Raw genomic sequence first — 18,333 nt, forward strand, 5'->3', positions numbered from 1 at the left:
CATGTACTGAGGAGCCTGGTAGGCTACAGTCCATGGGGTCGCAAAGAGTGGGACACGACTGAGCGACTTCACTTCACTTCATGTATATATATATATATCTTTTTCAGACTCTTTTCTGTTAGAGATTATTGCAAGGTACTGAACATAGTTCCCTCTGCTATACAGTAGGTCTTTGTTGTTTATCTATCTTGTATATATAGTTTGCAATTTGCATATGAAAAATAGCTATAGTAAACACACTTTTACTTATTCTTTCTATATATAGTTCTTTCGAAAAATCACACAATTTCATACATATTGTTACAGACCTCTTTCACCATCTAACCCATTTGTTATACTCCTGCCCTTGTGGATGGCCATCCAGCTTGTTTCATTTTAAAATTATAGGTAGTGCTGCATTAAGTACATAATTGATTATGTTAGACAAAGTATTCCAGAAGGATATTATATTTAGAGGGAAATTTTTTTTTAGGTGAATGAGATACATTAAAAAATAAGGTTCCAGACTATGAAAAATGTAGTTAATAGAATTGCTTCAACTTGGAGTACCTACTGTTTGCTCTAAGATGTTTTCTGGTATTAAATGAAGTTGGGGGATTCTGAGGTCATATATCCTACCCTCCATTTTTATAAAAAGTTCCTGAAATGTCAGCCAGCTTCTTCTTAAACATTTTTAAGAGAGGAAACCTTACTGCTTCACAAAGCAGTAGGAAGTTCAATAAGAAAGAAAAGATCTCTGGAACTTCTGTCATCAGCACTAGGTATTCTTGCTGGGTTTATGCAAAATAGATCTAAACTCTTTTTGTCTTTTTCTGTTCTTTAAATACTTTGTGTCCTCAGGGCATCTGTTAAACTTATTTTCAATTCTGATTCAAAATATTATAACAAACTTCCATGTATTATGTATCCTTCATAACTCTGTTTTCTGCAGATTTTATTAGCATAATGCACATATTTGTTAAGAAGGCAGGCTTTGGAGTCAGGTTGGGTTTTGCAGCCTTACTCTGCTATTCACTGGTTGTGTTATCTTGAGAAGATTACATAACCTTTTAAAGTCTCAGTTTTCTCATCTGTAAAATGGCATTATTGTATTTTTTCTAAAAGATAATAGGAAGAATATATTAGATATTACAAGGAAACTTGGGGGTGTGTGTGTTCATTCACTCAATTGTGTCTGACTCTTTGTGACCTCATGGACAGAGGCCGCCAGGCTCCTCTGTCCATGGGATTTTTCAGGCAAGAATACCGGAGGGAATTGCCATTTCCTATTCCAGGGGCAAAATATCAATAACCTCAGATATGCGGATGACACCACCCTTATGGCAGAAAGTGAAGAGGAACTAAAGAGCCTCTTAATCAAAGTGAAAGAGGAGAATGAAAGGCTGGCTTAAAACTCAACATTCAAAAAACTAAGATCATGGCGTCCGGTCCCATCACTTCATGGCAAATAGATGGGGAAACAATGGAAAGAGTGAGAGGCTTTATTTTCTTGTGTTCTAAAATCACTGCAGATGGTGACTGCAGCTATGAAATTAAAAGATGCTTGCTCCTTAGAAGAAGAGCTATGACCAACCTAGTCAGCATATTAAAAAGCAGAGACATTACTTTGCCAACAAAGATCCATCTAGTCAAAGCTTATGGTTTTACCAGTAGTCATGTATGGATGTGAGGGTTGGCCCATAAAGAAAGCTGAGCATCAAAGAATTGATGCTTTTGAACTGTGGTGTTGGAGAAGACTCTTCGAGAGTCCCTTGGACTGCAAGGAGATCCAACCAGTCCATCCTAAAGGAAATCAGTCCTGAATATTTATTGGAAGGACTGATGCTGAAGCTGAAACTCCAATACTTTGGCCACCTGATGTGAAGAACTCCTTAGAAAAGACCCTGATGCTGGGAAAGATTGAAGGCAGGAGGAGAAGGGGATGACAGAGGATGGTTGAATGGCATCACTGACTCAATAGGCATGAGTTTGAGTAATCTCCGGGAGTTGGTGATGGGTAGGGAGGCCTGGTGTGCTGCAGTCCATCAGATCGCAAAGAGTTGGACACAACTGAGTGACTGAACTGAGCCGAACTGATTCCAGGGGATCTTCCTGACCTAGTGATTGAAACTGCGTCTCTTGAGTCTCCTCCATCAGTAGGTAGATTCTTTTACCACTGCGCCACCTGTGTAAAAATGGAAGTGTTTAGTAGATGGTAAGGGTAGATAAAATGAATTATCTTATGTTTGTAAATTACTGATTAAAAAATTAGGGAGGAGGACTTCCCTGGTGGCACAGTGAATAAGAATCTGCCTGCCAGTGCAGGGAACAAAGGTTCCATTCCTGGTCTGGGAAGATTCCGTTAGCTGCAGGGCAGCTATGCCCATGCGCCACTGCTGCGGAGCCCGCATGCCGCTAGGGCTCTCGAGCCACCACCACTGAGCTCACCTGCCTAGGGTCTGTGCTCAGCAGCAGGAGAAGCCATTGCAATAGAAACCCTCACACTGGAACCAAGAGTAGTCCCTACTTGCTGGAACTAGAGAAAGCCCACACACAGCAATGAAGACCCAGTGCGGCTCTTTTCCGCAATGGCCCAACTCCCGCCCACCCGGCCCCCCCCCCGCCACACACACACAAATTAGGGAGGAAAAGACCATCTTGGAGCCCTGAAGATAGGTCTTCCAGGTTAAGTCAATCCATTGATCAGAACATCCTACTACTGTCCTCTAGCTTGCATTTCTTGAATTTGTACATAAACACAGGATCCACTCACTGATTCACCCTCCATTGAGTAATATGTGGAGCATTGTTGTCCAGTGCCCTGAGGACCAATTAAATTTAGTAGTGACCAAGAGAGAGCTGTGATTTCAGTCCTCTGGAGAGAAAAGACAGAGAGTGAGTGAGTAAACGAGTCTGCCTGTTGTGTTGCTGGCAAACCTCGTGGCTTCCCCCTGTGGCTCAGTGGTGAAGAATCCACCTTCAGTGCAGGAGACTCAGGAGATGTGGGCTCGATGCCTGGTTGGGAAGATCCCCTGGAGAAGGAAATCTCAGCCCCCTCTGGTATTCTTAACTGGAAAATCCCATTGACAGACTAGCCTGGTGGGTTACAGTCCATAGGGTCACAAAGAGTCAGGACACGACTGAGACACTGATCATGTTGCCATTGAAATTTTAACTCTTCCTAAAAAAGAGAATCATGTTAGTTCCAAATAACTTGTTCATGATGAATACTTGTTCATGATGAACAGCTTCTAAAAATAAGTGTTTGTTCTTTAACATTTTATTGTGCTTTGTTAGAGATTGACATTAAGCTTGTCAGTGTATTATTATTATTATATCTGGTAATCAATATTCTTCTCTTTGTGAAGGTTAGTGTGTTTTAGCTTCTTTATGGGCTGAGTGACCTTCAGTTTAACATTCACTTCCGGGGTCCCTGTCTCCTTCTAAGTGAAGATAATAATTCTCAACACATTAGATTGGAGGCATGGATCACATTCCAGTATGGATGCAGAAGAAATTTGTGACCTTTAAAAGACTATCCAAATATAAGGTGATATTACAACTCTTTGCTCGTGTATTTTTATCATCAGTTTTAAGCTGCAAAAATGTTATTCCCAGTCTTTGCCATATTCCCTTGATAGTCAGTGGGCGAGTCTCCTGTTTTTCTTTTTCTTAAGCCGAGCGTGCTGTGTCCCCCTCCCCCTCACGTTTACTATTGTGTTGTTATTTAAACATTCCCCTCTGTCCAGCACATTGTTTTGTCCGGAATGATTAGGCCTCTGCTGGGTTCAGAGAACAGCCCTCCTGTGAAGGCAGGCAGACCACTTGTCTCAGGTTTCTTGGTGTCACGTTCAGCTGGCACCAGAAATCAAGCTTCTGCTTGTCCCCACATCTTTCAGTTTACTCAGCAGGGTCTGAAGTCATGGGAAAGTATGCTTCAAGCTGCACTGGTATTCTTCAAGCATTCTTGGTTGTCTTTGGGCCCAGAAATCTCAGAACCTCCTGTTTGGACTCCTGAAAGAATGGTTTCTCTCTTCCTCTTCTTTAAGCAAGTCTCCTTTGTCTGTTCTTCTCATCCCTGACGCTTGCTGAATCATCTATGGTCCTTAGCAGCTTGTACACCTGGGGTGTCAAGTCAGCTCTTTTCTATGAACATCACATAAACAGAAAACGGTGATGCCAATATTTCAGGTCCTTCTCTTGTGTTGTGCTGGTTGTAGTCTTGTGATGAGGGAGGTTGGGGTGAAAGATGGAGGACCCCCCACTCCTGGGGCTCTTAGTCTCGCTGGGGTGACAGTGCATATACACAAGTGAAGTGAAGTGAAGTCACTCAGTCGGGTCCGACTCTCTGCGACCCCATGGACTGTAGCCTACCAGTCTCCTCAGCCCATGGAATTTTCTAGGCAAGAGTACTGGAGTGGGTTGCCATTTCTTCTCCATATGCACTAGTACAGTGATTTATATTAAAAGATAACAAGTAAATGCTTTATGCGGACTCTGCTTTGTACCAGAATATGTTCTGGATCAGCATTTTTTTCCAGTAAGGGTATAATATAACTCAGGTCATCATATAATTTGCTGTTCAAACCCTAACACTTGGAGCATGATGAGAAAAGTTCTTAATAATGGAGAATGTATAACAGGCTTAAGCTAAAACTGTCCTAGGCAAAAATTGGGATTTATCTGGTTAAAACCAGAGATAAACAAGGACTCAAGCATCCAATCATAACCTTAATCAGAATAATGCAGGAGGGAAGACCTAGCAACTCTAAATCTATAATTTAAATAAAGAAAGTGAAGTGAAAGAGAAAGTCAGTGTCTGACTCTTTGTGACCCCATGGACTATACAGTCAACGGAATTCCCCAGGCCAGAATACTGGAGTGGGTTGCCTTTTGCTTCTCCAGGGGATCTTCCCAACCCCAGGGATCGAACCCAGGTTTCCCGCATTGCAGGCAGATACTTTATTTATTTATTTTTTCCATTTATTTTTATTAGTTGGAGGCTAATTACTTTACAATATTGTAGTGGTTTTTGCCATACATTGACATGAATCAGCCATGGATTTACAGGTGTTCCCCATCCCGATCCCCCCTCCCACCTCCCTCTCCATCCCATCCCTCTGGGTCTTCCCAGTGCACCAGCCCTGAGCACTTGTCTCATGCATCCAACCTGGGCTGGTGATCTGTTTCACCCTTGATAGTATACTTGTTTCAATGCTGTTCTCTCAGAGCATCCCACCCTCGCCTTCTCCCACAGAGTCTTGCAGGCAGATACTTTAAATAAAATGAAATACTATATTGTACACTGAGTCTCATAAATGGACAAAATTAGTTATGTATAATTAAAAGTAAGCCTTGAGATATATGTTTAGATATAAAAATACAATTTTGCTGTATCATAGGTTTGTCTTATATGAAACTAATATGATGCTTCCTATGATAGAGATTAATGAAATTATTAGTTAAAAATAGTTTACTTGTCTTCTTTGATTTTAGTGAATTTTTAAAAAATGAAATGGCTTGAAGATCTCCAGTATCGTCAAAAGGCAAGCTATCTAGGGAAGTTTGAATAGATATCCTTTTTTTTCTTTTTTTTCATGAATTTCTCAGAGACGACAAAGGATGTTAATTTGTCCCCATTTTCATCCATCTGTCTTTCTGTTCATTCTTACACCCATCAAGTCACCAGGTATTTACTGAGTACTTGTTGTGTGCTGAGCCTGAGATACTGGAAATATAGTCATCAGTGGGATGTGGTATCTTCCCCTTTGTAACTGCTTGTTTTTCTCTCTGTTTCAGCTCTTTGTTTTCTCATCTCGTTGGTTCTCTTTCCATTTCTCTCTGAAGCAAAGTCTATATAGGCCCCTCAATTTATTTGGCAAAAGATTTTTACTGTTCAATCAAATGTTGTAAAAGTCTTAGTATAGCAAGACAAATATGCATCTATGACCCATTTACTAAAAAAAAATACACCTCGGGAAAAGAGATTCCAAGTTAGCAATTGAGGAAGGAAGTAAATCTAACACCAGTTTCCAGTAATCTGTAGTAATTCTGGTTAAATGTCTCTATATTTTTGCATTTCAGTTCTGCTAATGTTACTTTACTCTGCTTTTCTCCTCTTCAAGAGGAACCCAGATGATTATAACAAAGTGGATTTGATGTCTAAGATGAGCATTCAGGGAATGGAAAGTGTTTAAGTAGGGCTGGAAAGTGATTGCAAGTTAGGGAGTGGTAATGGCAAGAGATGTGGCTCAAGAAGTAAGCAAAAGTCTTACAAGCTATCTTAGGGATCTTTAACTTTATCCTGAAGGCATAGGGAAGTCTCTTAAGGTTTGTTTGTTTTGTTTTATTAGTTTTTTTTTAAATCAAGGGAGTAACATTATCCCATTTACTTCTTGGAAAGTTTGTTTATAAGAGAGATAAGTATGATTTGTGACAGGGTTGTGAAAGTTTTAGAAATCTCCTGGTTACCCAGACTAGGAGATGGTGAACAGTGTATAGTCTCCAAACAACAGATTTTGTGATTGAATGTGGGTGCCACGCGTTACACATTGCTCTGGGTTTCCGTTACTTGCGTGTCTTGAGGACTGTGGTGACATTAATTGAGCAGTGGGGAAACTGCAGGGTGTTAAGCAGGTTTTCACTTAAGGTTTTGGGTACAAATTTGAACAAATCTTTTACAGTTATGCAGTGGAAGTGAGAAATAGATTCAAGGGATTCGATCTGATAAACAGAGTGCCTGAAGAACTATGGACGGAGGGTCGTGATATTGTACAGGAGACAGGGATCAAGACCATCCCCAAGCAAAAAAAAATGCAAAAAGGCAAAATGGTTGTCTGAGGAGGCCTTACAGAGAGCTGTGAAAAGAGAAATGAAAGGCAAAGGACAAAAGGAAAGATATGCCCATTTGAATGCAGAGTTTCAAAGAATAGCAAGGAAAGATAAGAAAGCCTTCCTCAGTGATCAGTGCAAAGAAATAGAGGAAAACAATAGGATGGGAAAGACTAGAGATCTCTTCAAGAAAATCAGAGATACCAAGGGAACATTTCATGCAAAGATGGGCTCAATAAAGGACAGAAATGGTATAAACCTAACAGAAGCAGAAGATAGAAGAGGTGGCAAGAACACAGAAGAACTATGCAAAAAAGATCTTCATGACCCAGATAATCATGATGGTGTGATCACTCACCCAGAGCCAGACATCCTGGAATGTAAAGTCAAGTGGGCCTTAGGAAGCGTCACTACAAACAAAGCTAGTGAATGTGATGGAATTCCAGTTGAGCTATTTCAAATTCTCAAAGATGATGCTGTGAAAGTGCTGCACTCAATATGCCAGCAAATTTGGAAAATTCAGCAGTGGCCACAGGTCTGGAAAAAGTCAGTTTTCATTCCAATGCCAAAGAAACGCAATGCCAAAGAATGCTCAAACTACTGCACAATTGCACGCATCTCAGATGCTAGTAAAATAATGCTCAAAATTCCCCAAGCCAGGCTTCAACAATACATGAACCATGAACTTCAGATGTTCAAGCTGGATTTAGAAAAGGCAGAGAAACCAAAGGTCAAATTGCCAACATCCACTGGATCATCGAAAAAGCAAGGGAGTTCCAGAAAAATATCTACTTCTGCTTTATTGACTATGCAAAGCCTTTGGCTGTGTGGATCACAACAAACTGTGGAAAATTCTTAAAGAGATGGGAATACCAGACCACCTGACCTGCCTTCTGAAAAATCTGTATGCAGGTCAGGAACAACAGTTAAAACTGGACATGGAACAACAGACTGGTTCCAAATAGGAAAAGGAGTACGTCAAGGCTGTATCTTGTCAACCCTGCTTATTTAACTTGTATGCAGAGTACATCATGAGAAATGCTGGGCTGGAAGAAGCACAAGCTGGAATCAAGATAGCCGGGAGAAATATCAATAACCTCAGATATGCAGATGACACCACCCTAACACAAGCTGGGAGCTGACTGTGGCTCAGATCATGAACTCTTTATTGCCAAATTCAGACTTAAATTGAAGAAAGTAGGGAAAACCACTACACCATTCAGGTATGACCTAAATCAAATCCCTTACAATTATACAGTGTAAGTGACAAATAGATTCAAAGCTGTATACTGTCACCCTGCTTATTTAAGTTATATGCAGAGTACATCATGAGAAATGCTGGACTGAATGAAATATCAGTAACCTCAGATATGCAGATGACACCATCCATGTGGCAGAAAGCGAAGAACTAAAGAGCCTCTTGATGAAAGTGAAAGAGAAGAGTGAAAAAGTTGGCTTAAAACTCAACATTCAGAAAACTAAGATCATGGCATCTGGTCCCATCACTTCATGGCAAATAGATGTGGAAACAGTGGCAGACTTTATTTTCTTGGGCTCCAGAATCACTGCAGATGGTGAATGCAGCCATGAAATTAAAAGACTGTTGCTCCTTGGAAGAAAAGTTATGACCAACCTAGACAGCATATTAAAAAGCAGAGACATTACTTTGCCAACAAGGATCCGTCTAGACAAAGAAAGCTATGGTGTTTCTAGTAGTAAGGTATGGATGTGAGAGTTGGACTATAAAGAAAGCTGAGTGCTGAAGAATTGATGCTTTTGAACTGTGGTGTTGGAGAAGACTCTTCAAGAGTCCCTTGGACTGCAAGGAGATCCAACTAGTCCATCTTAAAGGAAATCATTCCTGAATATTCATTGGAAGGACTGATGCTAAAGCTAAAACTCCCAATACTTTGGCCACCTGATGCGAAGAGCTGACTCATTGGAAAAGACCGTGATGCTGGGAAAGATTGAAGGCAGGAGGAGAAGGGGATGACAGAGGATGAGATGGTTGGATGGCATCACCGACCCAATGGACATGAGTTTGAGTAAACTCCGGGAGTTGGTGATGGACAGGGAGGCGTGGCATGCTGCAGTCCATGGGGGTGCAAAGAGTCGGACACGACTGAGCAACTGAACTGAACTTCTAGAAATTATCAGAGTAACATTTAAAATTCTCTTACTAAAAACTTTGTTGTGAGCATTTGGTAAAGAAATACTTACCACAACTGACTTTTATAGTTAATTTCCTGTGCTTTCTCCCTGTCTTTCCCAATGACAGCAAGAATCACCTTGCAAAGAAAGAGAGATCACAAAAAACAGCCTAAAGTGAGAGAGAGAGAGAGAGAGAGTGCTGGTGACCGAGGATGGCATTGACTGTTCATTGTATTGGTTCATAAACCTTTCGCCTCCGTCACCCACTGGCAGAAAGCCTGAATGGAAGGAGAAGGGCAAAACCTTAGCTTACGGTTGCATAACATCCTGATTTGGAGAGTTCTGGAGTCATAATTGCTACTGGGTTCCAGTTCTAGTTCTGCTACATAACTAATTGTGAGATCTTGGACAGATTTTTTTTCATCTCTTTGTTAACTTGTTCATCTGCAAAATGGAGATAATAATGGTACTAACCTCATTTTAAAGTCTTCAGTTATTATATGTGGCACTGTTATTATAAATGGTTTTCTTTCAGCAGGTGGAATGAGCAAAGCCTCAGGTAATGGGCAGCATCTTAATAAACGCGAGGACTAATGGAATTATAATGATGTTTCTGTCCTGTATCCATGATTTTAGACTCATTAGGGAACACACAGCGTATTGAGTGGGTCCTTGTAATACGTTCATTCTAAGGAGAACATGTCATAGTGGTAGCAGCCGTGGCAGTGAGGAGAATGGTAAGAATAGCTTGTATGTAGCATCCATATCCACCTGATGAGGTATAGATACTTCTTGGTCTCACTTTTACCATTGAGGAGCCTGGTTGTTACATGAAATAGCCACTCAAGACAAACAGCTAGTGAGTCCTGGAGCTGGGGTGCAATCCAGCTGGTTGAACTTGAGACCCTTCTCTCCTTAGTCACTACCCTGATTGCCCCTGCAGTGTGTTTGAATAGTCCCTGTTCCCTCAGCAGCCCCCTCACAAAAGAGCAAAAATCGGCTACATTTTCATTAAAGGTGACAGGTTTCAGGGTCTGAACCTTCAGATCACAGTAGTGGAAGAGATCATTAATCTCTCTTTTCTGTTTCTCTTTTAGGTATCAGTTTTTCTTGCAGGTAAAGCAAGATGTCCTTCAGGGCCGACTGCCCTGCCCCATTAACACTGCTGCTCAACTGGGAGCGTATGCCATCCAGGGTAGGTTTCATTTAAGCAGACTTGCTTCAGAGGTCTTGAGAAGGATGTTTGAATTTTTCTTTTTAAGCAAGTTTATAAACTAAATGACATTTTGCTAAAATTCCAGCTTTAATAAGCATGCCTTCAGAAGAGGTAAAAATGAAACTGGTTGCATATCCCTGGTAGTAGGTCCATGGAGTTTTAGTCATAGGAGTGGCATTGATTCTTGAGTCAATGGAGAGTCTGAAAATCTGTTCTGTTCTACATTCTGCCCAAGTTGATCAATCCGTCATAGCTGCTGTGTCTCAGAGACCCCATTGATCCCGGGCAGCTGCTGTGAAGACCCCACAGGGGCAGGTGCCATCTCCAGTTCAGTGTGTTGCCTACAGTCCGCACTCATTGTCCGTTAGCTCTTGGCATCAATATGGCCGCCACATTGAGGGGGCAGCGCCAGGTTGCATTGTCATTTTGGAGGCTGAAGCTGAGGCTGTCTTCTGTTTATAATTACTGAGCCCCTTCAAGGAATCAAGCTAGGTATGGGGTGATGAGACACTATGTTCCTTGCCCGTGTAGGTCTTGCAGACCAGAAATAGTCTAGAGAAAATATTCCCAGAAAAATGCTGTGTAAATGAACTGGAGAACTGGGTTGGGCTTGGAAGCTGGATTAATGTAGGAAGAATTTTTATAAGTATAACATAGTGAATTCTCTGGTTTCATTTTGTTCTTTGTGTAAACTGTAGTGGGGTTATGTGCAACATCATATTCTATTTCCATGACCATTATTTGGGGCAAATATGTTTTGAACCACATGCTTTATCTCTTGGTGTCCTTGTCAGAGAGAGGATCTGGTTGTTTTTCACCTCAGGCATTTCCATTATATGTGCTTTAAATTCTGTTTATAACATTGTACTTCATATAAACTGGTAAGGCTAAGTTAAATGAAAATGATAGCTGTAGTCTCACAGAAAGCAAAAATGTTATGTTTTTTAGATAAGATTTTGTTGATATTCTCTATATATGCTCATCAGAGTTGTTTTAAACTAAAATTAGTTACCTTATATAAATTTATTAATAAAGCATTTGAAGAAAATGTTTAAGCATGCTAGAAATACTTTTATTCCTGTATTTTTAGGTATTCCATTTTCCTAAAATGGAAAAAAATTACATTTTCTTTCTTTTTTAGCTGAACTCGGAGATTATGATCCATACAAACATACTGCAGGCTATGTGTCAGAGTACCGATTTGTTCCTGATCAGAAGGAAGAACTTGAAGAGGCTATAGAAAGGATTCATAAAACTCTAATGTAAGAAGCACATTTTATTAACAATAATCAGCATGTTGTACATTAGAGCCTCAGAACTTCATTTTATAACTGAAAGTTTGCATTCTCTGACCATTATGTCTTTGTTTCACATACACACACCCCTCCCCTCCCCCAGCCTCTGGTAACTGACATTCTAGTCTCTGTTTTTATGAGGTCTCCTTTTTTAATTCCACATATACAGTATTTATCTTCATCTGTCTTATGTCACTTAGCATTATGCCCTCACAGTGTATCCATATACTTGAAAATTGCTAAGAGATTAGATCTTAAACGTTAGCACAACAAAAAAGATAGCCATGCTATGGTGGTGATCATTATACAAGATGTGTTTAAACATATCAAATCAATGTTATACACCTTGAACTTACATAATGTTTTGTGTCAATTATATTTCAATAAAGCTGGGAAACAAAAAAGAATCCCACTTTACATTGCATCAACGATCATCTTATACTATTGACAGGCTTAAGAAAAGTTTCTTATTCTATGTTTGAACATTTTTCTTTTTAAAGATTTTTTTTTTTTTTTTTACTGCTTATAACACTAAAATGCTCACAGGAAACCCAGACAATTTAAAAAGGAAAAAAATAAGTGTAAAAGAGTAAATCCTAATACTTAAAGTCAGTATATTTTTAGTCAATGGCCTTTCATAATTTCCCATAGAGAAAATTTATTTTGTATGAAAATTTATTTTATATAGAAAGTTTATTTTATATAGATTTATGTATGTATGAAATGAAATACATAAATGTATGTATGTATGAAATGAAAGACATAAATGTATGTATGTATTAAATGAAATATATAAATGTATTGATTATGTATGACATACATAAATGAAAGCATTCTGTACACACTATATTTTACAATTTTATATTTTTTTTCAGTCATCAGTACCTTGTGAAATTAATTTTTTTAAACTATGAATAGATTTTATAACCACAAAAGCTTTCATGTATTCTGGATTTGCTGTCTTAAGTATGTAAATTCTTCACAGTTACAAGCAAACCCTTATTCAGTCTTTAGCAGTGAAGTGAATCTGGAGATCATGACACCAGTGTGGCTTTTAACACCACATGCAGTTCTGAGAAATATACACACTCCACTAGTAGGATTTTCAATTAATGACCTGCAGCATTGAAGTTATAATTTAATTATAGTTATTTTGTGAAATTTCCTATACTGATTAACTGTGCCTTTATTGCCTCTTATGTAACTTTCCCTCTTGAATTTGCTTGGTTTCAGAACTACCATACTTAAGAGAAAAAAATGTAGAATTAATCTGGTCAACAAAAAAATGTTTGCCTAAAGGATTTGTTTCAATCAGTAGCAGCAGAAGTTGCAATCAGAGAAACCAGGCTCTCCACCTTGTATTCTAGCCTTGTTCTAGAGTCCTGCCTTATAAGGTTTCACTGAAGGTGCTAAAAGAATGCGGGTTAGAAAATTATGAAGGGCAGTGTATTTGGCACATTCTGAGAATACTTATTGTTCTAAGGAGTTCTCAAGTACAATTAAATTATGTTTTGAAATTATCAAGGAGCTTTGGCAAAGCACCTTGTCTGTTTTATGTGATGGCATTGACAGCCTGGTGGTTACTCTTAAGAGGCTAAAGCTCAATCAGTATTTGGTAGCTTTTTTGTGTCTAATTTGTGGTAAACATTCTTCATAGATATCAAAAGTATTACTTTGCTGGGTTTTCCAGAGTACCATGGCTGAAACATGGGATTGCCTTGAAGTATTTTTTAATATTTAAAAACTGCTTTTGTTAATCATTAAAAATCTCTTTTCTCACACACTCTCTCTCACACAAACACACACACACACACAGAGTTCCACTTATCTGTGGAGATTGTTGGCAGATGCTTATCCTCATTAGGAATGAATGCTGTTTTCTGTATATTATCACCGATGAGGAGCTGGGGAAGGTTTTAAGAACAGTGACGAGCACTTTGTACTAGGAAAGGGACAGATATCTTTGCAGCTTCTGAAGAACTGCACGTGTGCTCAGGACGTGCCGCGGGGCCTGGCTGCTTGTTGCGGAGCCCCCTCCTCCTCCCACCACTGCTCGCTCCGCTTGCTTCCCGATGGAGAGCTGCTGGGGCGTGGAGACATTTTACTCTCTGCAAAGGGGTGTGCTTTTTACTTTGAGTGCTTGTATGCTCAATAATCTCTTTGGGACTTCTGAAACTGAGACTTTTTAATTATGTGGAGCTATTGGAATTGGCTATAATGAGCAAAACTAGATTTGGTAAATGAAACTTACAAGTATCACCTCAAAATATAAAATTTTGCAAAAAAAAAAAATAAAATTTTGCCACCAGGAAGGCAGGAGGCTTCTTGAAATATGAAGGCTTAAGTTTGCATTAGCACAAAGGATTATTTATTTTCCACTGAATATAGTGAAAATGGTTTATATTCCCTGTGAGCGCAGTAGCTGTAAGTAAAGTAAGGCTGTTTTGTTTTTATGCTGGGTGCAGGGGTCAGGCTCCTTCTGAAGCAGAGCTGAATTACTTGAGGACTGCCAAGTCCCTGGAGATGTATGGTGTTGACCTCCATCCTGTCTATGTGAGTAACATTTAATTAACACAGAATATTTTAAGCTGGTGACATTTTCTTAAAAAGTCACTGAAACTCCCAAAGGAAAGCAGCAGTCCTGTTGTTTAGTGAGCAGATGATACTTTTTCATCTGTGTTTTTGAACATAAAGAATCTTCTGCGTTGTTTAAATCCTAATGAGTTTTGCATAAAAGTCTGTGATTGTATTTCCGTGTGTAGAAAACAATTAACTGGCTTGAAAACACAATCTGGATAATAATTCCAGAGGGGTTAGCTAAATGTCAAAACAGTTTTAAATTAGTCTATAGTTGATTATATTAGACAGGAAACAGGAGTATTTTCCAAAAATAGAGTTTATGGCTGAAAAGCATTCATAAAATCACCTGCATGGCAAAGTAGACTTTAGGTAACAGTACATGTATAACTATTGGTGGTTTTATGTTGGATGTGCAGGTGTTATCAACATTAGGGTCTGCCTACTGTAGTTATTGCCATTGTATAAATAGGAACATTTTTGCAGATTGTCTTCTGTGGCTGATGAAAGCTTTCTGAATAGGATCGGTGGACACTTTCACTAAATCTGCACTGAGTTTTCTGGATCAGGTCTTCAACTTTGAGACACTTTTCTAAGGTTACCAATTGGTTCTTCTATGCCCATGAGATTGGAATATCATTGTCTTTGATTTTGTGAGTTTAGTTAGCAGTAAACAAATTTGATTATTTGAGAAAATGAATCAGATGTTTCATTTACATGAAATGAATTGCTAAAGAGTGTATGTAGATTGAATGCTTGTTAATTGAATTATGGACTCAGGACTCAGTTTTTAAGAAATCCTGATGATAGTTACTGTAATGCAGGCACTAATTGATGTGTTCATTTTGTAATATGTCTTTTGCTCATAAGAGTCTCAGAGTTTCCCAAAACAAATCATTTCATATTATTTGTAAAAAACTAGAAGCATCCCTGTGTATACTGTTAATATGGCAATAAAAGTTACATATTTGGTAGAAGTAGTTGTTCCCTGATAAATTATAATCTAATCTTATTAAACCATTAAATGCTCCATCCTCCTGTCCTTTAAAACTACTTCTAAAACTTTGTGGAATAGTTCTCTTTTTCTCTTCTTGCCACATTAATCTTGTTAGGTTTTCAGTTTTTTAAAAAGTATATTTTATAGGGAATGTATAAAGAGAGTCTTCTGTAAAATACCTCTGTATTTGTGTAATGTTTATCCTAATTCAAAAACCACATTTTCAGTGGGAGGTGGAAATTTATGGCAAATTAATCAGATTCATTAGTATCTTCCATACATTGCTTTAAAATTGAATTGAATAGAACTAAAAATAGGCTACAGCTGATTTTCTTTGAAAATATATTTATCTTATGTTCCTTGGGAATTTGGCTTTGCAGGCTGTTATTTGACTTTAGAATCGAAAAAAGATGAATACAAACTCAATTCCCTGACTGATATGCACTCTGTGACATTTTCAATTAGAATCACATTTTCTTACTTGGGATTTGTTATTGCCCAGAAATGAAAGGTTTCCAGTCTTTACGAGAAGAGATCATATGTAAAAATTTTTGAGCAGTCTTAAGTCACGAATGAAAATAGAAAGGCATATGCTGGAGACCTCAGAAAATCATGCAGGTGACTGACTGAGATTTCTGGGGATGATGGTGGTGAACCAGGCCTCATGATTGTCCAGATCGGAGAGTAAGATCAAGATAAGTCCTTGAAAAGGGCCCTTGAGGGCAGCCAGTGGTTGTCAGTTCTTGGCTGCTCAGGAGAATCACCTGGAACATATATGTGTTTTTGTTACCTGAATTCCATCCTTACAGATTCCCATTTAACCTGTTATGATGGTACCCAGGCAAGAGCATTTTAAGGTCCATGGGGGATTCCAGTTAATATGCAGCTGGGGTTGAACACCACCATAGAAGCAACATGAGTGAATCAGTCAGTGGCCTGATTGGTAGGTGGTCCAGGTTCTTTTAATGAACTGAGGTGACCAGTTAGAATACACTAAGAACAGTTTTCTTAAAAACTTTGGGGAAAAATGAGCAGCAAGTTAGCTACTATGATAGCTTAACTAGCTTTCTAAGCTGATGTCTTTGAAAAACCAGATCCGGTATTTATGCAACGGATAATGTGCATATGGCTAATTACAGTTTGACAGAGAGTCTTTACATGAATAAATTTATGGTTACAAGCATATGTTTGTTTTTGCAGGGAGAAAACAAATCTGAGTATTTTTTAGGATTAACTCCAGTTGGTGTTGTTGTCTATAAGAATAAAAAACAAGTGGGAAAGTATTTCTGGTAAGTTTAACTTGAGGGCAGAATTGGTATTAAAGTTGTGCACTGTATGTATTGGGCTTATGGAACTTGAATGTCATTGAAAGTGTTGGGGAAAAGCAAACAGACATTTCCAGTGGTTGATAATAAATGAGTGAAACTGGGTAAAAGTTTTCTTCTGGTTCATCTCAGTGTATATGTTCTCTGTAAATTTCAGGTATTTTGATCCTAGACTCTCTTGTCCATGGAGGCTGTATATAGTAGGATTTCCTATCCATTCCAGTGTGTGCTGGGGAACTGTGGGCCGGACCGCCCTGAGTTCTGACTCTAAATGAGGAAGGATCTGAGCGAGATTGGGGAGCCCGTAGCACTACACTGTGTCTGGAAAGGCCGCATTGCCAGGGCCTGGGGATGCCAAGCTCGCCTGCATTCAGTGGAGAAGCCCAGCAGAGTGAGAAGGAAGTGTGTTTAGGAAGGTGTCCAGAGCAAAGGATATCCAGGGAACTCTGTACAGCCTATGTAGCAGCCTAGGAAGGGGCCAGTAGGAGCAGTCTTTTTTTCCCACTGGATACTTCTCTGAATTTCTGATTAATTCTTAAAAGCAGCAATAGCACCACCATCTGCTCTGTTTTTCAGGCCTCGGATTACAAAGGTTCACTTCAAGGAGACCCAGTTTGAACTCAGAGTACTGGGAAAAGATGTAAGTTTGTGCTTAGTGCTGGGCTTCCCTGAGACGGGAAGCTTTGTCTGCTCATTGATAACTTAGAAGACCGAGTAAAGTAAAATTGCCATGTTTTCTTCAGCTCCGGCCACATGGAACCAGGTTAATTGACTCATGTAAACAACTCCTTTTCAAGGAAGGGAAGGGGAAGTGAGTATAAATGAATGAGTTGGTAATGGAGAAATGTCACTTCAGTTTTAACTAAGGGGAAAAAAAATAACCTTTCTAGGGCACAGGAGAGAATAGGAGGTGATTATCATTATTCGTTCTTTAGTATTGTCTGTGAAGGTGAGATTCATGTAATCAGAAGGGTGCAACCTTAATGCAGGACAAAACATGTCCTAATTTTGTCTCAAAGTCAATTGAACAATCTATAGGAAGTCACACTTCTGTTCTTTCCCTAGTTGAGCATGGTAGGTAAACCAGATGAGAAATTCTAGATGCTTTCAAGGGAGTGTAAGCCAAGCGTGCAAAAATGCTGACCGTCCTGCTGCAGCTTGGCAGAGACCTCCAGGACTGCTTGGGTAGTAGGTACAGGATTTGTTAGAGCCTCAGGGTGCTCTCGTGCCTTGACAAGTAGTTTTAAGGAAACCGGGCAAAAGAAGACAAGAATATGAAAGCTTCCTTTTAATCTCCCTGTGAAAATAATGCTTCCTTGAAGTGCTGTTACTATAATTCATGTTTATGGGATACGCAGGTGAAAATATGATGTGGGAGAATCCACCCTTCTGTCTCTTTAGTACTAACTTTATGCTGAACAGAATTTAAGTGAATGCTGTTGAATTGACTTTCTAATAAGATACTTGTAAAAAGAGGTAAACACAATCTGCTGATGCAGCCACGAACTAAGACACAGAAAGAAAAGTGGCTGCAACCGCAGTTGGAACATAATATCTGGCTTAGGGTCCTGCATGCAGCAGGTGCTCAGTAAATACTTGTCACCTGGTCAGTGAACTGATGGACTGGGATGGTGGGCTGCCAAAGCAGAAAACTTGGTACTGCTGCTTGTTCTGCTCGAAAAAAATGCAGTGATCGCTCCCAGAATCGTGTGACGTGCTATCAGAGTGTTTAGTGGGAATGTGATAGCAGGAATTCCCTGGCGGTCCAGTGGTTAGGACTCCACACTTCCAACTGCTGGGGCCTGTGTTCAGTCCCTGATCGGGGGAACTACAATTAAGACCTCACAAACTACATGGCTTTGAGAGGGGAAAAAAACAAAACATGATAATAAAATGGTAAGACTTTTTCATGGAAACATTGCTATTATTCAAAGTCATTTTCCCATTGAGACCTAACATTTT

At 39.3% G+C, this 18,333-nt stretch overlaps 1 protein-coding gene across 4 annotated transcripts in view; it reads left to right on the forward strand.

The window, feature by feature from the left end:
* EPB41L4A (erythrocyte membrane protein band 4.1 like 4A) overlaps nucleotides 1-18,333 on the forward strand; it is a 265,463-nt gene that overhangs the window by 147,508 nt on the left and 99,622 nt on the right. For all 4 annotated transcript variants that reach the window (XM_043470620.1, XM_043470622.1, XM_043470621.1 and 1 more), the window contains exons 5-9: nucleotides 10,059-10,156; nucleotides 11,319-11,439; nucleotides 13,938-14,025; nucleotides 16,247-16,335; nucleotides 16,948-17,011. In XM_043470620.1, coding sequence (XP_043326555.1) covers nucleotides 10,059-10,156; nucleotides 11,319-11,439; nucleotides 13,938-14,025; nucleotides 16,247-16,335; nucleotides 16,948-17,011 — 460 coding nt within the window. The remainder of the gene's footprint in view (nucleotides 1-10,058; nucleotides 10,157-11,318; nucleotides 11,440-13,937; nucleotides 14,026-16,246; nucleotides 16,336-16,947; nucleotides 17,012-18,333) is intronic.

This window comes from Cervus canadensis, chromosome 6, assembly GCF_019320065.1.
Source record: "Cervus canadensis isolate Bull #8, Minnesota chromosome 6, ASM1932006v1, whole genome shotgun sequence".
In the NCBI taxonomy this organism is placed as follows: Eukaryota; Metazoa; Chordata; class Mammalia; order Artiodactyla; family Cervidae; genus Cervus; species Cervus canadensis.